At 41.2% G+C, this 18,162-nt stretch overlaps 1 protein-coding gene across 4 annotated transcripts in view; it reads left to right on the top strand.

Moving 5' to 3' along the window:
• ZFAND6 (zinc finger, AN1-type domain 6) overlaps nucleotides 1-17,647 on the top strand; it is a 31,812-nt gene extending 14,165 nt beyond the window's left edge. Inside the window, exons 2-6 of one of the 4 annotated variants that reach the window (XM_009878281.1) lie at nucleotides 4,490-4,659; nucleotides 5,889-6,000; nucleotides 8,517-8,617; nucleotides 15,933-16,046; nucleotides 16,645-17,647. In XM_009878281.1, the coding sequence (XP_009876583.1) occupies nucleotides 4,509-4,659; nucleotides 5,889-6,000; nucleotides 8,517-8,617; nucleotides 15,933-16,046; nucleotides 16,645-16,793 (627 nt within the window). In that variant the 5' untranslated portion in view covers nucleotides 4,490-4,508 and the 3' untranslated portion in view covers nucleotides 16,794-17,647. Of the gene's footprint in view, nucleotides 1-4,489; nucleotides 4,664-5,888; nucleotides 6,001-8,516; nucleotides 8,618-15,932; nucleotides 16,047-16,644 lie in introns of those variants that run through there. The other 3 variants (XM_009878296.1, XM_009878288.1, XM_009878304.1) reach the window with 3 other exon arrangements.
• Nucleotides 17,648-18,162: the final 515 nt, after the last annotated feature.

The raw sequence follows: 18,162 nt of genomic DNA, 5'->3' as shown, positions 1-18,162 counted from the left end.
GGGCTTTGCCTGTGAAGCTGTGTGCTACTGTGCTTATTGTGGAAATACATTTTCTTTTGAAGAAAATTTATCAGAGGTAATATCGGCTTAAGCTTTGCAATTTTTAGCTAATGTGAAAAGAGGCCATTTATTCCGTAATCTTCACAAAGTGGGTGTTCTGGGGTTGCATTGAGAGGGGTTGCTTAAGGCTCTTGCCCTTCCCTCTAGTGTGTTTCCTTCTCATTAGTCCTGATGCAACTGGTTGTACAACTATAAAGCAAACCAGGGAACATAATTGTAAAGGGTTTTGTTGTTTGGGTGGTTTGTTTTTTGTTTTGTTTTTCTTCTAAGATTAATCAGTTCTGCATTCAGAGTAACAGGATGACCCTGTGAATGTTGAGCAAGCACAGCTCGGGGGGAACAGATAGAGCCTGGAGGTGTTTCCAGCAGTTTTACAAGCTCCATCCACATTTGTTTTGTGACACCTCAAACGGAACGGAGCATACATGTAGCCATGTTGATCCCAAGACCTTGCAGTCACCTCAGTTATGAGGTTGCTTCAAGTTTTGTACTGAAGCCAAGCTAGGAGACCAGTTTGGAAGCTACAGCTAGAGTATGCGCTTGGGATGTATTTCACAGCAGGCTTGATGCTCAGCAAGGGCTAGCTGCCCCTGAAAAGGGTCGTCCTATTTTTAGCCTTGTCACTTCCCTTGCACTGTGCCTGTTCTCCAGAGCTGATACTCTGTCAGATCATCAGAATGAATATTCCTGTTTTTTCCATCAGATGGATGAACTGATCTGACTCGAGGACGGGGCAGGGCTGTGCCACAGGGGCCGGGACTGCAGAGTAGGCTTACGCCTCTCACAGCGCTTGCGAGGCTGCGACTCCAGTGACAACCCACTGGCACTGGCTTGTGTGGTGACTGGGCTTGGCAGCACTATGCATCTTCCTGCATGGATCATGAGAAACTGTGGACAGTTTTGAAACAAAAATCATCTGAAGCTGAGCCAGGAACTGGGATGGGGGAGATCTTCCCTTCCCCCAAAACACCTGTTGAGTGAGCTCTTGCTGTTTGTGTTTGCTGAGATGGGCACAGTCCGGCTGCTCTGCTTGCGGCTGTTTGGCTCCTACCCGGGCGGTGAGGAAGAAAAGTCCTTGAGGCAGGGTGCTGTGTCAGCTTGGCCTTTGCCCTCTGCTGTGGGGATGTGTACAGGCGTGCCTCAAGTGCAGCGGCAGGATTGGCCAGCACTTGGACCTCTATTCCCTTGTATTTTCAGTACCTGGTTTTGGCTAGTGGTTCTCCTAATGCTTTAAGCCTGCTCTGCTGTTGAAACAAGTGGTTTGACACGTGTCTTCAACTAGACCCTCTCTTGCACCCAAAGAGCACACGTGACAAGCACAAGCTCGAAAGCCAGTCTGTTTTAAACCTGACAAGAGACAGTGTGGTTGGTTTTCTAGGTTTGATCACTTCCTTGATTTGTTTTGGTGTGTGTGAGCACCGAGAGGGAGGGCACAGCACGGGAGAGGGAGCAAGAGCTTATTATTATGGTTTGGCCTTCCGCGGCTTTAGGGCTCAGATGGATCAGTTCAACCATCTCAGCAGCTTACAGGCTGCTAAAATGTGTGTGTTATCCCTCCTGGTCACATGTCATCGCTCACATCAGTTCCAGAGTTTTTCCCCTGTGTGTTGTGCTTTTTTCTTTTTCTTTCTTTCTTCTTTTCTGTTGTTTGTTTTGATTGTTAGGTGGTTTCTGTGGGTGGGTGGATGGACTGACTGAGCACGCTGCACTGTCAGACAACTTTGTATGCTGGTGATGGCCCTTTTTTTCCTGGTGGTGTTTGTTTGGTTTTTTTTGTGGCTCAGGGAACTCATTGGGTGGGTGGGGGTCCAGCAGAGCACTGGAGCTGGCGTGGGGGCGCTGTATGTGGTTGCCCTCTTCCGAATGCAACACGTGCTTGTAGTGTTCAACTTGTTCCTCATGTGACGACTTAGCATTGCATCAGTTTGATCCTATCTCTTCTCCATTTTATTCCCTTAATATTAGCAACCAATGAAGGATCTTCCGCTTCCTGTGGCTTTTATTAAAACTCCTCGGAAGAATCCCTGGCACTTCCCCTCGGAGATTTAAGTGTTCTGGAGCCTCATGCCAGTGGCTTGTGCTTTGACTGGCGACAGGATCCGCTGGTTAATGAACTTGGGAACTGACTTAGCTGGAACTCAGTCCGGCTTTTCTTGTTTTTCTTCCGGGCATCTTTGTGCACCTTTCACAATTTGTTTATTGAATTGGAGCAGACTGTTTTGTTTTGGGGTTTTTTTTCATGTCCATGTTAGAAGTTTGTTATGCTGTGATTGCATTAGCACCTGGTTCCTTCAGCAATGGTTGGGGGGAGGAATAAGAAAATCAGCAGTAACTGGTGCTCTTATTGAACTCCTGTGTGCTGTTTGAACAGAAAGGCAATCATGGTGAATTTTGAAAGTCAGTGTGGTAAGGTTCTTCTAATGTGCTGCTACCTAAAATTAAAAGGATTAATACTTTTATTGTGACATTGAATCTCTATTAGTCTTTGAAATATTTTGTCCAAAGTGTGGGGGCTTTTAGTCTTTGTCATACACATTCTATGCCAAGAGTGTCTTGTGTAAGGCTTCGTCTTTGAATTGGTTTGAGTTAGCAAAGCACGGGAAAACTCCTGTTCATTTATACTCTTCTGAAATGGCTTCGCCGAGTGCTGGGCACAGCGTAAGAACTGAATTCCCACATGCGCTACTTGCAGCTTCATTCTAAAGGTCTGTCTGGAGAAAGGCAGGAATGAAAGTGCTCTTTCAGCTACAAGTACAGTACTTCAGCAAAATCAAATTTAGCTGTCGTTTGAGGTCAATGGGGGCTTTGTATGTCAAAAGCAAATGCTTCTACACTGGGGTGGGGGAAGGCAGTCAAACAGCTGAAATAAGCTTAATTGACAGTATCTTATTCAGCTTCAACCTCAGAGTTTTGGTTGGGTTGTTTTTTTTCTTCCTGCCTGCACATCTTCTTGTCTTATGTCTTGAATACTTTGTCATCCTTGGAGTAAGTACCTTATTGTTGTGAACAGAGGACTTGACTGTTGTTCCTGTGGTGCTGTTAGTTTTGCAACCCAGAGGTTTTCTTTTGAGGTATTAATTTCATATACTTTGGGAAAATAAAATGCAGTGGATGTGAGTGTCAGAAAAGATGAGGCTATTTGTCTAAAAACAAAATAATGGGAAACTTGTATTTGGCTTCAAATAGATCTTTTGTAAAAGGAAATCTTTTTACCCTGGTGTACCTCTTACTGTGGTTTAATCTAGTTTTATAACTTGGCGATTAGGGAAGTTTTCAGGTATCTTGAACCTGCTTCCCCTCTGAATTTGCTTTGCTTTTGAAATACTAATGTTACTTGATTGATTTTTTTTTATTTTTTTTTTTTTTTCCCTCCAGCCCAGTAATACTGCTTATCTTTGGTTTGACTTGCAAGAATTAAAATTAGGAAGTATTAAAATCAGGAAGTATAAAATGGTAGACCTAAGTTGGTCTTGAATGAAATAATTGATACCTGAGACACTTTAATTTTTTAATGACTGTTTCTTCTTTCTGATACTGAAAGGGCAAGAGTGTGTTTTTGGAGGGGGGCAAAACCTGGAAAATTTTATCTTGCTGAGTGACAGATATCTATAACAGATTTACAAGCTGGACCCTTTGAGAGTAGTTAGGAGGCTCACAACACCGTTGAAGGTGATTGTTGCGATTTCTTGTATTAAAAAGATTTACGGAATTTTACAAACCAGGCCCAAACGGATGGCAATTGTCCAGTAAATCTCACAACGTTACATGAGTTGCCATGATACTTATCTCTTTTGTCCTCATTTTTAGTGTATTTTCACACATGATTGGTATATAAGAGGTGGTATATGTACCTAGTCTACTATTTCTGACTGAAAGGGCGATTTTCTTTTTGCACGTGAAAAATCAATGTGGGTTTTGTGGTAGGTAGTTGTGTTGTCCTTTGCTAATGACGTGGTGACTAAACAGTAACTTGCAAATTCATGTGATGATTGTTAATCATAATTATTATGCAGTAAGTACGCATGTGTTACCATGCTTGTCTTTCATTTTATAGTTCTCATTCACAGTATCAGTTGTTTGAGTTTCAAGAGTTCATCACAGGTGTCCCCTTCTCCTTAACTTACTGCTAGAAGCAGCAACAATTCCAGTATTTTCTCAAATGACTTTTCTTTGTGGGCTCTATATTGACCGTAACATGGTGATGCTGGAAGGCTCAGTACGTATGGGTCATGCAAGACATGTGTGTATGGCTGTGTGTGTATTGTTAGTCAGATTTATAGACTTTTTAAGAATGGACATTTTGTTGCTCACAGGGTGTCTTTCCTAGAAGATCTTTTTATTGAGCCGTAGGAAACTCTGCCTTGTGAAATGTCAGCTGTAAAGGCTTTTCTCAGGCCTCTAAACATTGGGTTGTATGTTTCAATTCCAGGTTTATAGAAGAAGGGAAAATGGCTCAAGAAACTAACCGCAGCCAAGTGCCTATGCTTTGTTCCACTGGCTGCGGATTTTATGGGAATCCTCGTACGAATGGCATGTGCTCAGTGTGCTACAAAGAACATCTTCAAAGGCAGAACAGTAATGGTAGAATTAGCCCTCCTGGTAAGTAGTGCTGACATGTCTGTTTGAACAACTCAGAATGGCACAGGAGACAGCAACTTGCTTCCTGACTGTGTCTGAATACTTCAAGTGTAGGAGTATTAGTGCAAACGTTTTTGTTCAAATATCTTGCCTTATGGAGTGAGCTTGGGCAAAATGCTTATAATTGTGTTGTGATTAATCTGCTCAGAAGTAGACTCTTGCTAATATCTTTTATATTAACCTGAGTGTTTCCAATTTGAAGTGTGAAAATTCAGAGAAAATACCAACAAATTTTTCCTGAAATTGACAGTCGAGATATCATTTAGCTTGGAGAATGTTTGTGAAGAGCATTTAAATTACAGGTACTTAATTTCTGCAGCATGATGCTGAAGGACTAACCTGTAGGTGCTTTTTAAGAATAGTTTCTCCTAACTTCAGACAGAGATACTTCTTGTTGTTTTTGGCCCAGTGCCCCATGGTCTTTCCTACAAAGCAGTTTCTCCACTGAAATAAGTTCTGTCTTCCTACATTCACTCACTAGAAGAAGCTAGATTCTTTCCCTTTTGACCTAATGTTAGTGCCCTCAGCAAGAGGAGCCTTTTCTGCTCTGTTCACCCCCATGTTTTCAGCTTTATGATGTTCTGCTGGGGCAGGAGGGTTAGGGTATGCTTCCCTGGAGGTTCTAAAATGTCTTTTCTGGCTTGGCTGAATACCGACAGCGAGGAGTCTCATGGTGCGCTCTTGAAGACTTCCCTCCTTGACTTTAATATGAACTTGACTTTTAAAACTGCAGCAATAACTGCTGTTAAAATCTGGGGATCTAGGGTCTACGACTTCAAAATGAATTTTAACTTGACCTTAGGATGCCCCACTGCTGTTTCTCTCAGATCTATCTTCGGGGTTTGGTTTTTTTTTTTAAACAGAACCTGAGCTTGTCATGTCCGAATACTGTAGCTTATCCTGAGAAAGCTGTTTGTAGATGCTTTAATTATCAGAAAATAGTGTAACTGTTTTACAGCTCCTGCTTCAAAATTTTGTGCTGTGTAACTTCTGGGGGTCTAGGGCCAGAAGGTGATCAAAATATGCCCAAACTTACTTTTTGTAAAATTATGTTTCATTATGATAGAGGCTGAAATGCAATTACTTTCTTGGCTGATGTCATGGGGGGTCAAAAAATAAGTTGCATTGTATAACTTCTGTAGTCTGGGGAAGTAGGGTTAACACATTTTACATTAGTGTCTTCCTTCCAGCAACTTCTGTCAGTAGTATAACTGAATCCTTACCGGTTCAGTGCACAGAAGGCAGCGCCCAGGAAACTCAGTCAACTTTAGATTCTACATCTACTCCATCTATGCAGCCAAGGTAAGCTGTTTGTGTCTGTTGTTCTGTATTTTACATAAAAATCTGTATTGAGATGATTAGATGAAGTGTACTCATACTGCATAAATAAATAAAGAAAACTGATAAGATTTAACTGCAAATTTTGAAGCATGGGACCTCGCAGTCAATAGTAGCTGATCTGTTAGCTGCAACTTGCATTCAAATGCAAATTTGTCTTTGGAATTTAGCCTCAAATAGGAGTGTTGCCAGCTTCACGCTGTTCTGCTGGGATTTGTCTGGCTAGTCTTTGATTCTGTGATGTGTGGTTGGTTGTATATTTATCAAAGGAGAACTCTTTACATCTTAGAAATTTGAGGATTCTGTAAAATGGCAGAAAGCTGTTTACTAGACCTCTCAGAAATAATGTGATTGATGTGTTAACGTACTAGTTGCCTTGCGAAAAGCTGAGCATACTAGAACACAAGAAGGATATCTGAATCTTGGTCCAAGTTGCACTCCTGAACTTATATCTTATTAAACAACTAATTTCCAACTGGATTATTAAAGGAGGTGCCATGTAATCTTGTAAATCACTCGAAATTACTAAGTACTCTCCATATGTAAAAGCGAAATATTTGTTTATACTTAGTGGCTGCGTATCAGTTCATAACGATACAGCCAACAGTGACTTCAGGGCTTGGGTAAATTTTTTTTGAGTGAAAAATGTTGGTGTGTTATACTATGGAAGTTAGCGTACAGTAATATTCATTCCAATTTCTCTTTAAAAATCAAAATGTAGTAAACCCACAGGCTGAGGGTGACTTGATCCGTCAGCGTTGGCTGGTTCTGTTCAGACTGTGTTTTTTGCTCCTTAGCTTTTTATAGGAGGTGTTATCTCATGCTTGGATCCCACATGTGAACTGAGAGCTAGGTGCTGTGCTTGATGCTATATTTGGTCTTTCCAGTCTGGTATTTCTAATTGGGGGTAGAAAATAGATATCTTACCCTGATAGAACTCTCCTGGTATGTGTAAAAAAATTAATCCAGGTCAGTGCACAGAGGAGAACCAATTGCAGTGCCTTGAGTTTGTTTCCTCGTGCAAGCTTTATAATACCGTGAAAGAGAGAAGTATCTCTTGGATCACTAGCTTGATTAGTGGTTACAGAAGAGATGAGTGGATGGTTGCTCTTAGACTTGTACTTCAAAAAAAAATCGGTGTCAGTTGTTCTTTTTTCTAAAACAAAAGCAGGGATTCAACTTCCGTTTCCGGTAATACCTCGGAGTTATACTCTGAGGAAATCTCTAGTACATCGGCAGTGCCCTTTTGCAGGTGACCAAACCTGCAGTTCAAGACGTACATGCAGTTGTTGGCAATTAAGATTACGACTCCAGTGCCTTGTTTGTGTCATGGACTACTGGTGGTGCTTCTGTGGTTCATGGGCTGCTGGATAATCCAATCCTTGGATTTGGGGTGAATCCTTAAGTGGAAAGGGAGAAACAAATTGGGGAAGTGGAGCAGTGGTGCCTATCGCCAGAGACTTCAACTCTGTCTTGCTCTGCGGTAGAGCTGCTGAATGAGCAGCTTGGCTGTGAGTGACTGCTGGTATGAATCTCTGCTTGTTTGTGAGTTTTCAGCCACGCTGTGATTTCACAGAATCGCAGAATGCTGGAGTTGGAAGGGACCTCAAAAGATCATCTAGTCCAGCCCCCTGCCAGAGCAGGATCACCTACAGTAGATCGCACAGGAACACATCCAGGCGGGTTTTGAATGTCTCCAGAGAAGGAGACTCCACAACCTCCCTGGGCAGCCTGTGCCACGGCTCTGTCACCCTCACAGGGAAAAAGTGTTTTCTGATGTTTTTGTGGAACCTCCTATGTTCCAGCGTGTACCCGTTGCCCATTGTCCTGTCATTGGGCATCGCTGAGAAGAGCCGGACTCTCTCCTCCTGACACTCCCCCTTGACGTATTTATAAACATTTATGAGGTCACCCCTCAGCCTGCTCTTCTCCAAACTGAAGAGACCCAGCTCCTTCAGCCTTTCCTCACCAGGGAGATGTTTTTAGCACCATGACTGACAGGGCTGGGAAGTTTGGCGACCACCACGTTACACTGCAACAATCTGTGTACAGCTGCAGATGCTTTATTGCTGGAAACATTGACATGCTGCAATTTTCCTGTTTGTATCACTAGAACGCTGAAAGTAGCTCCTCTACAATTATCGTGCTGACTTATGTTGTAAAAATCCTTGCCTTGCCCTGTTGTTGCTTCTGAGTGGAAGGGTGGTATGCCAAGCTAACCCAGAATATTTCTTTTTTCCTTTTTATAGTTGAACTAGTTTATTGCATTCAGTAGGAACGTCAAGATGTTCAACTTTTCCTAAATTCAGATTGTCCCACATTCTTAGGCATTGTGGCAATTTTTCAATGATTACAGAAGCAACTTGAGTGAAAAGTGTTGTCGTGATATTTCGTAAAAATGTACTCTAATGTATTTCGTTCAGGAATGCTCTAGAGAACATGGACATGCCTCAGAAATAATAACTACTTTTTTTCCCCAGCCCTGTGTCAAGTCAGTCACTTCTAACAGAATCTGTAGCATCATCCCAATCGGATAATACAGCTGCGGACAAAACAGTACCTGAGACAGAAGATTTGCAAGGTTAGTGCCTAGTTTTCAGAGACAGAACTTACAATAACGTTTTTAAAACTTAATATAATTCTGTTCAAGAGATGGCTTGTTCTCAAACCCAAAAATCGAAACGCAATTTAAGAATGACATTTCTTCTCTTAAAAGGCAAATGTTAAACTGAAAATTGTTATGTTTAACTGGCGATTTCAGTATCTGTCATAACGAGTGTCTTAATTGGGGTCGGAAATGCACATTGTAAATCAATCTACTGTACAGTCGTTATGCCAGAGCTATTACATGTAAGTAGAGTTTTGAGTATCAGTTACTTCTTGGCATAATCATTTGCAGCAGATATCACAGAAATTTATGAGCATATTTGTGATAGAGGGTGTTGTGACATAGCTATTATAAGAGTAGTGTTAGTATCTTCTATAAACATGAAACATGTGTAAAAGAACCTTTTGCCTGTGAACAGTAGCAGTGCAATGTTTCCATCTGCTGAAATTCACTTTATCAAGTATAAAATGACCAAGCCACAAACTCTGAGGTTAAATGACTGAATGATGTAAGTACATCAGCCTGAAAGCCTTATTGCCAGTACAAATGTAATGGGATTTTTTCTTTTTTATTTTTTTCCCTTTTTTACATGCAGACTTACAGAGCTTAAAACTAAAGAGTTTTTAATAATGCTTCTTAGGAAAATGAAAAAATAGTGTACAAAATTTGCTCAGGCTTGTAATCTGTAGACATAAAAGGTATTTAAAGGTAAGTCAGTAAGTATTGTGCCTTCACTTCTGCTGATGCAGCTAAGGCTTTAGTGGGTAGAGTTATGTTTCTGTAGACTAGTCTAAATGTAGAAGTTTGGGTTTTCCACAGATAGCCTCTTTAAGTGGAATTACATGTTCTAAATGTAAGTTCTTTTATTATACATCTGGCATCATATTTCTGCTTTGCAGAGAATTCTTTAAACCTGAGTGCTGGCTTTTTGTAGGATGGAGTAGAACTTGGGCAGTGTGTGGAGTAAGGCCTCCTCCCTGGTCACACAAACAGGAGCTGTAAAAGGGAAAAGATTCTGTTGTTAATACTGTACCAGCCTTTGAGATGTCAATTATTAGAAAGATGTTTACTTTTAAAAAGCTATATTCTAGACATATATTCTAATATCTGCTAGTTAGTTTTCTGGAGCTGGGAGCTCTTGCTGCCTTAATTTCTACCATGCACATAAGGCGTGCTCTTAATACCTGTCAGTGATGTCTGACCTTACTCAGCTTAAGAGAAGAGCGAGTGCTGAAAAGCCTTATCCTTCTTAAGTTCTGTATATTTGCACAGCAGAGGTGGGTTTGCAAACTAGATTTTTAGTTGATGTACCTCGGAGTTATGTGGATAGGGCTCTACTTACATGCCTGTTGTGCGGTGTTGGGAAGCCGGGAAGTGCTTTGTGCCAGCTGGAGCCCAGCTCCCATGCAGGCACGTCCCTTTCTGGGAACCTCAGGAGCAGAACACCTGGGTCAGGCATGGGGCTTTTGCGCTGCAGGTCTGTGCCAGTGCGCGTGTGGCACCTGTCAGTGGATATTAAGGCAACTTCTGTAAGCTCATCTTCCCACTACCCTTTTCTTTCTTTTGTTGTCTTCCAGTTAGTCTCATGAGTTTAGTCTCTTCCTTGTCTTCCATCCAGAGCCTGGCTTAGTCTCTCTGTTTGCCTCGGGATCTTACTTGCTTGGCTTTGCTGTAAGCTGAAGCTCTTGCTTTGCGGCACCTACTGTCTTTTCACTGGGAGGTGAGGGCAGTGCTTTATTTTCAAATAATCTTTGGGGCCTGTCCTGTGAGGCGACTGGGGCCAGTGAAAAGACTTCTTGCAGCAAGTTTCCGAAGGAATGTCTCTTACGCATCTGGATATATTTGTGTTCCTTGTAATTCTCCCTATGAGAAGATCAGATAGCTTTCTCAACTAGAAGCTTTGCTTTTGGGGGCATTATTTGCATTTTACAATACGTATTTCAGGGATCAACCTATATCAGGAGTTGAGAGTACTCATCTGTGTTCTGTGTCCTTTTCTTTGTACCATAGTGATTTCTAAACTAAGAACACCACGACTGTGTAATTGCAGTTCTAAATTACAATCCCTATTTATAACTCACTGTGGCAGGGTCAGCCTCATTTCCTGAAGAGTTGCTTCTGTGCTCTCCCTTCACTGAAAATCAAAGGACATGTAGCGTATCCAATTTTAAATTATTTTGCTTTGAAACTGTGAATTTGGAAAGAAAGCATCTTACAGTGGATGCTAAGTGGATTTCACTGAATTGGTGTCACAATTGTGCATCCTGTTCCCACCCTCCACACCACTGTAATTTGGAATTTGAATTCTAGGCTACTGTCAAGAATGTAATAGAAATGTGTGAATCCAAGTTAGTTAGTATCATCTGGCTTTGTAGTGTTAAAAAAAAAAAGTCATAGAGCTGTGGTGGTTGGTCCCAGACTGAAGAGCTTATAATGCTACTTCTGTTGATGTAGGAGACAAAAAAGAATTTGTCTTCTTTGATCATTTGTTCAGTCTTTATTCTGATAAAAATCTTGCTCTATTGGAATGTCTGTTCCACAGCAAATTGTTCTCTGCTACTTGTATAGTTAGTCTATAGTATTTAGTTGAGGTCCCATGAACTTGCTGTTTAATGGTGAATGAAAGATAGAATGACTAGTTAAGTTTTCTTAGATTACTATTTACTTATTTTTAGATTACTATTACTTATTTTTTTGTAAGTGGACAAATAAATGGGACTTGAACTCTCTGCACACAGTTCTTGCTGTTTTCAGGCAAACTAAAACTGCAAAGGGCTAAAACCCCCAAAGAGCAGTTCAGATTCGATCCGTTTACGTTCATTAGATTTGTACATTGCAAAGGAAGTGGAGGAAAACTATAGAATATGTTATGAAATCTAGGTTTTACATCTAGTGATTGTGTGATAACGATTGTGGGTATGGAACACTGCAAAAAGCCCGGATGCTAGGTGGTGACTAATGTTTTTTAATTATTATTTATTTTTATTTATTTTAATGTTCTTAAATACCATGAGCATACCATTAAAGATGACCTAAAATGAACGTCATTAAGGTACAGTCCAGCTTTTCTAGCAGCTTTCTTCTATTCTGAGCAGCTCTCCAACTCATTTTAGATTGTCTCGGGGACTGTTGTACCTTTTGCTCAACATTACGGCCCTGTCAGGATTAGCCAGTCAGGATTCCTTATTTCTTAGCAGGGGATTAACGGTGCTGCCTCCCAGGAAGCCTGCAAGCAGGTAAAGAGGCATTTTACTTCTCTAGGATTAATGAGTTTAAAACTATCCAGGATAGGATTCATGCTTTATATTTCGGGGAGTTTTTTAAAGGTAAATGAAACGTCATGGAAAGCAGGAGTGCTCCACTGTGTAGTTTATGGAGCTATTAAAACTCAAGAACATGGGGCATAAAATATTTCTATATATTAGCAGGTGGGCTCTCCAGCCTCTCCAAGGCTGATAACTTCTGAGACCCAAACCAGTCGCTCTGGTTTTCGAACTCATTGGAGAGACCAGTATATTAGCACTGCAGAATGGAGTCAGTTGTGTAATAGAGTGTGGTTACTAATTTGAAAAATGAAAATACAAACTAAGATTTGAATAACTAGCTATTTATTTGAATAACCATGTTATTTGAATAACATGGCTATTCTGAGTGAAATCACCTTTTTGTGCTCATCTATGTTTTTAGTGAGGTAAAACAGTTTAATTCTGCTGACTTAGTTTTAACATCAGCTTTTTTAAACTTACTAAGTTGCTACACAATTTTGTATGGAGATAACCTGAACCTAAAGTGGATGCTGTTGAACTAATGACATCAGCTTCAGTGGACCGTATCAGGATTAGCTCAGTAGACAGTCCTGGGAAGGAATCGATGGATACTTTTTTGTGACAGCATCAGAGACTTAGATGTAGAGTGTGGTTATGATACAAGTGTAGAAAATGGCACAAGATATCCCGATTTACTGGATGAATGCTCCAGGGAGAGAGGAAACATTCACAAGAGACATTAAACCTAAATTCTGTGCTTAATGTGTGCCGCTCTAACACTGGAACAGTGTATTTTAGGGTGATTACTTCGGTTTAGTGTTAAAATCTAAGGAAGTACTGATCTCCTGTTTAGGATTAACTTCACATTTCATTCCGTTAGAGGAGTGGCTATTCTCTTTCCTAGGGTCTGGTCGGATGCTTTTAAGAGGTAAATGTAGTTACTGAAAGCCTTCCTGTGGGAGTGGGGAACCTTGTCCTCTGAGAAGCTCTCCCTGGTATTGCAGGGGTGACAAACGTAAAATATGCCTCCCAATATCTTAAGGGAGCCTACAAGAAAGCTGCTGAGGGACTTCTTAGGATGTTGGGTAGTGGTAGGACTAGAGGGAATGGATTAAAGCTGGAGATGGGTCGGTTCAGACTGGATGTTAGGAAGAAGTTCTTCCCCATGAGGGTGTTTAGACACTGGCACAGGTTGCCCAGAGAGGTGGTGGAAGCCCCATCCCTGGAAGGTTTTGAGGCCAGGCTGGATGGGGCTCTGAGCACCCTGATCTAGTGGGGGATGTCCCTGCCCATGGCAGGGGGGTTGGAGCTTTGGAGCTAGATGATTTTTAAGGTCCCTTCCAACCCTGACAACTCTTTTGATTCTATAAGAAAGATGAGGTGTCTGGAGCCTTGAAGCAAGTGCAGAGTTCTGTGCTGTGCTGGCAGCGATGCAGGGACTGGAGCATGTTTTTTCCTCGGTGGTGGTGTTCCGGTGGTCAGGGTACGCTGATGTTTCCAGCGGGGCTGGCACAAGTAAAGCACCAGGAAAAGCTTCTGCTTTTATGAGGGAATCCTGGCTCTGCTTGTTTTGATCAGCAAAGAACATGCTCTGTAAAATGGGGGACTTCGAGTGGCCAGGCCAGCTTGTCAGCTCCAGAAAAAAGAGTGTGTTCATGTTTTATTTGTTTTGGGTTAGTTGGCAGCTTGTGCTGGTGTTCTCCAGCGAAAGGCAGAACTGGGGCTGGGGGAATGGAGGGCATGGGTAGGAGAAAAGTGGGCAGCAGCACCCTGGGATCCAAAGTAAAGCAGCTGGGAGTGGCTGCAACATGTTTCCTGCCAGCTCCAAACTACATGGTGTTGCATTTTGTCTGGCTTTTTTTTTTTTGCTATTGCATTCATCACAGCTTATAGGCAGAGCACTAAACACTGGCACTTTGTCAACCAAAGGTGGCTTAGTGGTTAGGGATATTCATGGCTGTCATACAGGATTTTGAGTCAAAATCTCTGGCTTCTATGCAAAAGCAAATTGAGAGCTAAAATTTATGGTTACTACAGTAGATACAAAGTGACTCGTGGCAGCAGTAGAAGAACCTTTCCACTCAGTTCTACAGTGAGCAGCGGCCCTTAAATATTTTTAAACTTTAATGTGAGAGCCGTACGCACAAAGAAAGCGTAAGTACGTATGTATTAGAGAGCCTTGTTAGGCAGGGAACAGTGCCAGGTTTTTTTCCTAGATTTGCCTAATAGTTACAGAGGCTTGTAGTAAAGCTTACATTGAGGTAACTGGAATTTGTTACAAGAGGAAATGCAAACTTGAGAATGTTAGTTGCTAAGCGCTAATTCATGGCATGAAGCTTTCTTAATGAATTAATTAACACTCTAATATCTGTTCTGTATAACACTGCAAGAGTTCATGTGAGTCTTACCACTTCTGATACTTAGCATCCCTTAATCCTTAGTGGTTTTGATTATTATCTTGCAAACCTTTGGATATTGTCTGTCTACTCAGAAATGCGCCCTTTAACAGCCATTTAAAGCCATGGAACCTTTTTGGGCAAACTGTCAATTCTTATACAAATTTCTTTGTCTCAGTTTATTAGTTGAGGGCAAAGAAAAGCTCTGCTTGTAACATAGATGGTGATTTAAAAGGAGTTTAATAAACCATGTATAGCAGTCTATCTTTGCTAGATTAACCTTTGGAATATACTGTCCATTTGGGTGTAGTCTTTGCTACCCATTGATGTTGCTTAGTACAGATGGCAGTGTTGTGATATGTTGCAAAAATGGAAAGTGCCCTTTCCTTTTAAAAAAAAAAAAATCGGAACAGCAGCACAGGAAAAAACCCACACGAATTGTCATGCAGAATAGCAGTCGACTGGCGCAGAACTAGCACAGAACTGCATCTGACAGTCTCTGCCTAACAAAAGTCCAGCTGCACAGAGATGCCTGCAGCTTTTTCCCTGACAAATGTCTGGGCTGTTGTCTTTCCCTTCTCGACAGCGCTGGTTTTGGTTCTGCTTCCATTGATACTCCTCCCAGCTGGAACTCATTTTTGTTCTTTTTGTTCACTTTGCCTCTTTTCTGCAAGCACTCCTAGCTTCTGTGTGCCTTACTCACTGGAGACTTGTCCTGCTGTGATCTAGCTATGGCTGGTAGGCAGAGATTGGCTCTTAGCCCTTCTTGAAATGAAGTTGGGTTTTTTTGGTTTCTATTTCTGTTTTGTAATGTAAGGAATGTGCAAATACTTGAGGAAAAGCAGCCAATTTCTATTTTTACCTGGGTCAGGCAAATGCTACTATTACTGAAGTTCTCCCACACAGCATGTAACCTGTCTCTTTCAGATGTGAGAGAATATTAAAGTAGGATGAAAGGAGTCTTAGCAAAAGTCTGTTTAAAATGAGATATTTCCCTGCTTTCTTCTGGGCTTCAGGATAGTGCATTTACCTGGAAGTCTGTGTATCTTGAGCTAATGATATCTCAGCCCAGGTCGTGACTGACCCCTGTGTAGGCTTTTTTCAGGTGTGCAAGAGCCACAGTGTCACAGTGGTAGAGTTTGTTCTGAAACGCCGCATTTTGTGTGGCTTCAGTCTTGCAGCCTTCAGCAAAAATAATGTTGATTCAGTATTTGAAAGGGAGCGCTTTACTCAACTGACCCTGATAAATACAGTGCTTCTTACAAGCAGGTTTTAGGAACTGGTCTAGTAACCCCAGTGGGGAAACACTTGGGCGTTGAATTCTTTTCCCAAATGTAACAGCACTGAATCTTTCTTCTGTTTCTTTATGGTATTTTTGTTTTGTGAACTTTGTATGAGCATTCAGTGAATTCTCTCCTTAAATTGTATTGAAGGTCTAGAAGGAGGGAGTTCCAGTACCACTGCTGAGAGTCCAGTATACCTCAGACATGGCAGCTGCAGCAAGCTGGCTCACCCCAGAACCTAAATTTACAACATGGGCTTTAGATCATTGTATGACTTAGAGAGGAAGCGGAGAGACAGACATTTTTTTTCCATCATTCTTACTAACTTTTTGTTTCATAATAGCTTCAGTGTCAGAGAATGCAGAGTCTACACCTGAAGAACAAGACAAGTTGCTTGACAAACCAAAACAGAAAAAGAATCGTTGTTTCATGTGCAGGAAGAAGGTTGGACTTACTGGTAAGGAGTGTACATTTCACTTTTCTTAGACTTATTTAGGCTTTGGACCTCTGAAAGGTTCTCCTGAGGAGGAGAATGGGGCATGGTCATCTCAGGGTTGTTGGTTTGAAATAAAACTTGGCCAAAGTTGCTTTCTGCTGGCTCTTACTAGATTTAGTCATTCATGTGTCTTTTCATTTTTCATCTTCCTCTCCTTAAGTGTAGTTCCTAATCCCAGATGCTTCCCTTTGGAAGTCTGTTTAGCTGAGGAACTGGATGATAATTTGCTGCTGTTCACTAACCAGCTTTGCAGTGGTTTGGTGAAAGGGCCTAAGAAAACTTGAGTTCTTCAGGGTGAAGATTCCATAAACAAGGAAGCAGGAGGCTTCATTTTATGCTGGTGTACCATGTGGTAGGAAGGAATGATAAAGTCAGATCTTACTGTAGTCACTTAAAAATGTATTATTTGTGATTTTTATGCTTTCTGCAGCAGAAGCTCTTTGGTCGATTGACACTGGTGACTGAGATGTATTGCTAGTGAGTGAACACATTCAGGATTTAAAACAATCTGGTGTAATTAAGAATGTTGAAATGTCTAAGCTAATATTTCTGTCCACAGGGTTTGAATGTCGCTGTGGAAACGTTTACTGTGGTATGCACCGTTATTCAGATGTACACAGTTGCTCTTACAATTACAAAGCTGATGCTGCTGAGAAAATCAGAAAAGAGAATCCTGTAGTTGTTGGGGAAAAGATCCAGAAGATCTGAACTGCTGCTTCTGCTGAAATACAAAAATCCTCTGACCATCTGCAGATTAAATTGACTTGAGCTTTTTTCCTTAGTCATCAGGAACGTAGAGCAGTGTATCTTGCCTAGACCTTTTAATCATGCATGTCATCAGATGAATAGATTTTTTGGTTTTGTTTTTTTGTTTTGAAAATGACTCTGAACATTTATTTTCATTGCAGTTTTCTGTGGCTGAAGACTTAAGTAAACTTTACAAGTATTATCCTTTAAGATCATTTTAATTTTAGTTGAGTGCAGAGGGCTTTTATAACAAACGTGGAGAAAATATTGGAGGGCTGTGCTTTTCCAGGATAAAACATGCATGCGTTAACTTTGCAGTTTATTTTCTTGTTGTATATAGCTTTTCTCTGCAGCACAATTTCTTTTTTTTGTTTTGATAATGCCTTGTATGGCACAACTAGTTATCAGTAACTGAATGTATTTTAATCATTATGGCTGCTTCTGTTTTTGTTTTTTTTTTTTTTCCCATTAACGAGAGGTTATACATGTTCGCATATTAGCTTGTTTGCACCCTCTACCTATTTATGGATGAATCATTTGTAATGAGAGTGTGTGCTGAGATTGTCTGTGTGGTTTGTTTTGTTTGGTTTTTTGTTTTTTAAATTGGGTTTTGTTTTTGAGTGTGTGGGGGGAAGGCTGTATGCACTTCACTGACTGCAGATTTCATTGGGATTACATCCATCAGTCTGTCTGTACACAAATATGAAGAATGATCTGAAGTACTTGTGCTGTATTTATGTTTATCCACGTCTTAACTTTGATTAAATAAAATTTTAAAAAATCAGAGCCCCTGTGGCTGTCACTGGCATATGTAATTTGGATTTCTCTTGCTTTATTTTCATGGGGACCTTCCAGTAGTTATTCCTTTCCTTACAGTGTATTTATTCACTGAGACCATGTGTATCCCAACACCGGCTAACTGCTGATTTACTTAATTTTTTACCTTTTCACCTATAACTTTCAGAGAGACTACAGTTTCCAGAAGCTTTCTACCTTGATAGGTCCTGCCCAGGGAGTGATCAGTGCTGCCTGGGCCCAGTGTCACTTGTCTGGGAGCTGGGGTCCTTTGGGGCAGGGCGCTTAAGCTGGGGTCAGCTCTGCAGGTAGAACAGATGTTGCCGGTGACGAGACTGTGGATCCATGTCTGTGATTCTTGAACTAAAGAAATACAGCGGTGAGGTTTGCGATTCACTGTCGGACTGACAGCACTTGAGACAGTTTCTCCAGTGAGATGTCCTTATGTCTGTTGTTGGAAATCCTTCAACATCGAACACTGCCACAACCACCTTCCACGTGCTCCTTAGTGCATCTACGGGCTTGTAAGTGATCC

Source organism: Apaloderma vittatum, unplaced genomic scaffold, assembly GCF_000703405.1.
Source record: "Apaloderma vittatum isolate BGI_N311 unplaced genomic scaffold, ASM70340v1 scaffold24350, whole genome shotgun sequence".
In the NCBI taxonomy this organism is placed as follows: Eukaryota; Metazoa; Chordata; class Aves; order Trogoniformes; family Trogonidae; genus Apaloderma; species Apaloderma vittatum.
The sequence above is the reverse complement of the archived record's forward strand: the minus strand, read 5'-3'. Positions and strand labels throughout refer to the sequence as shown.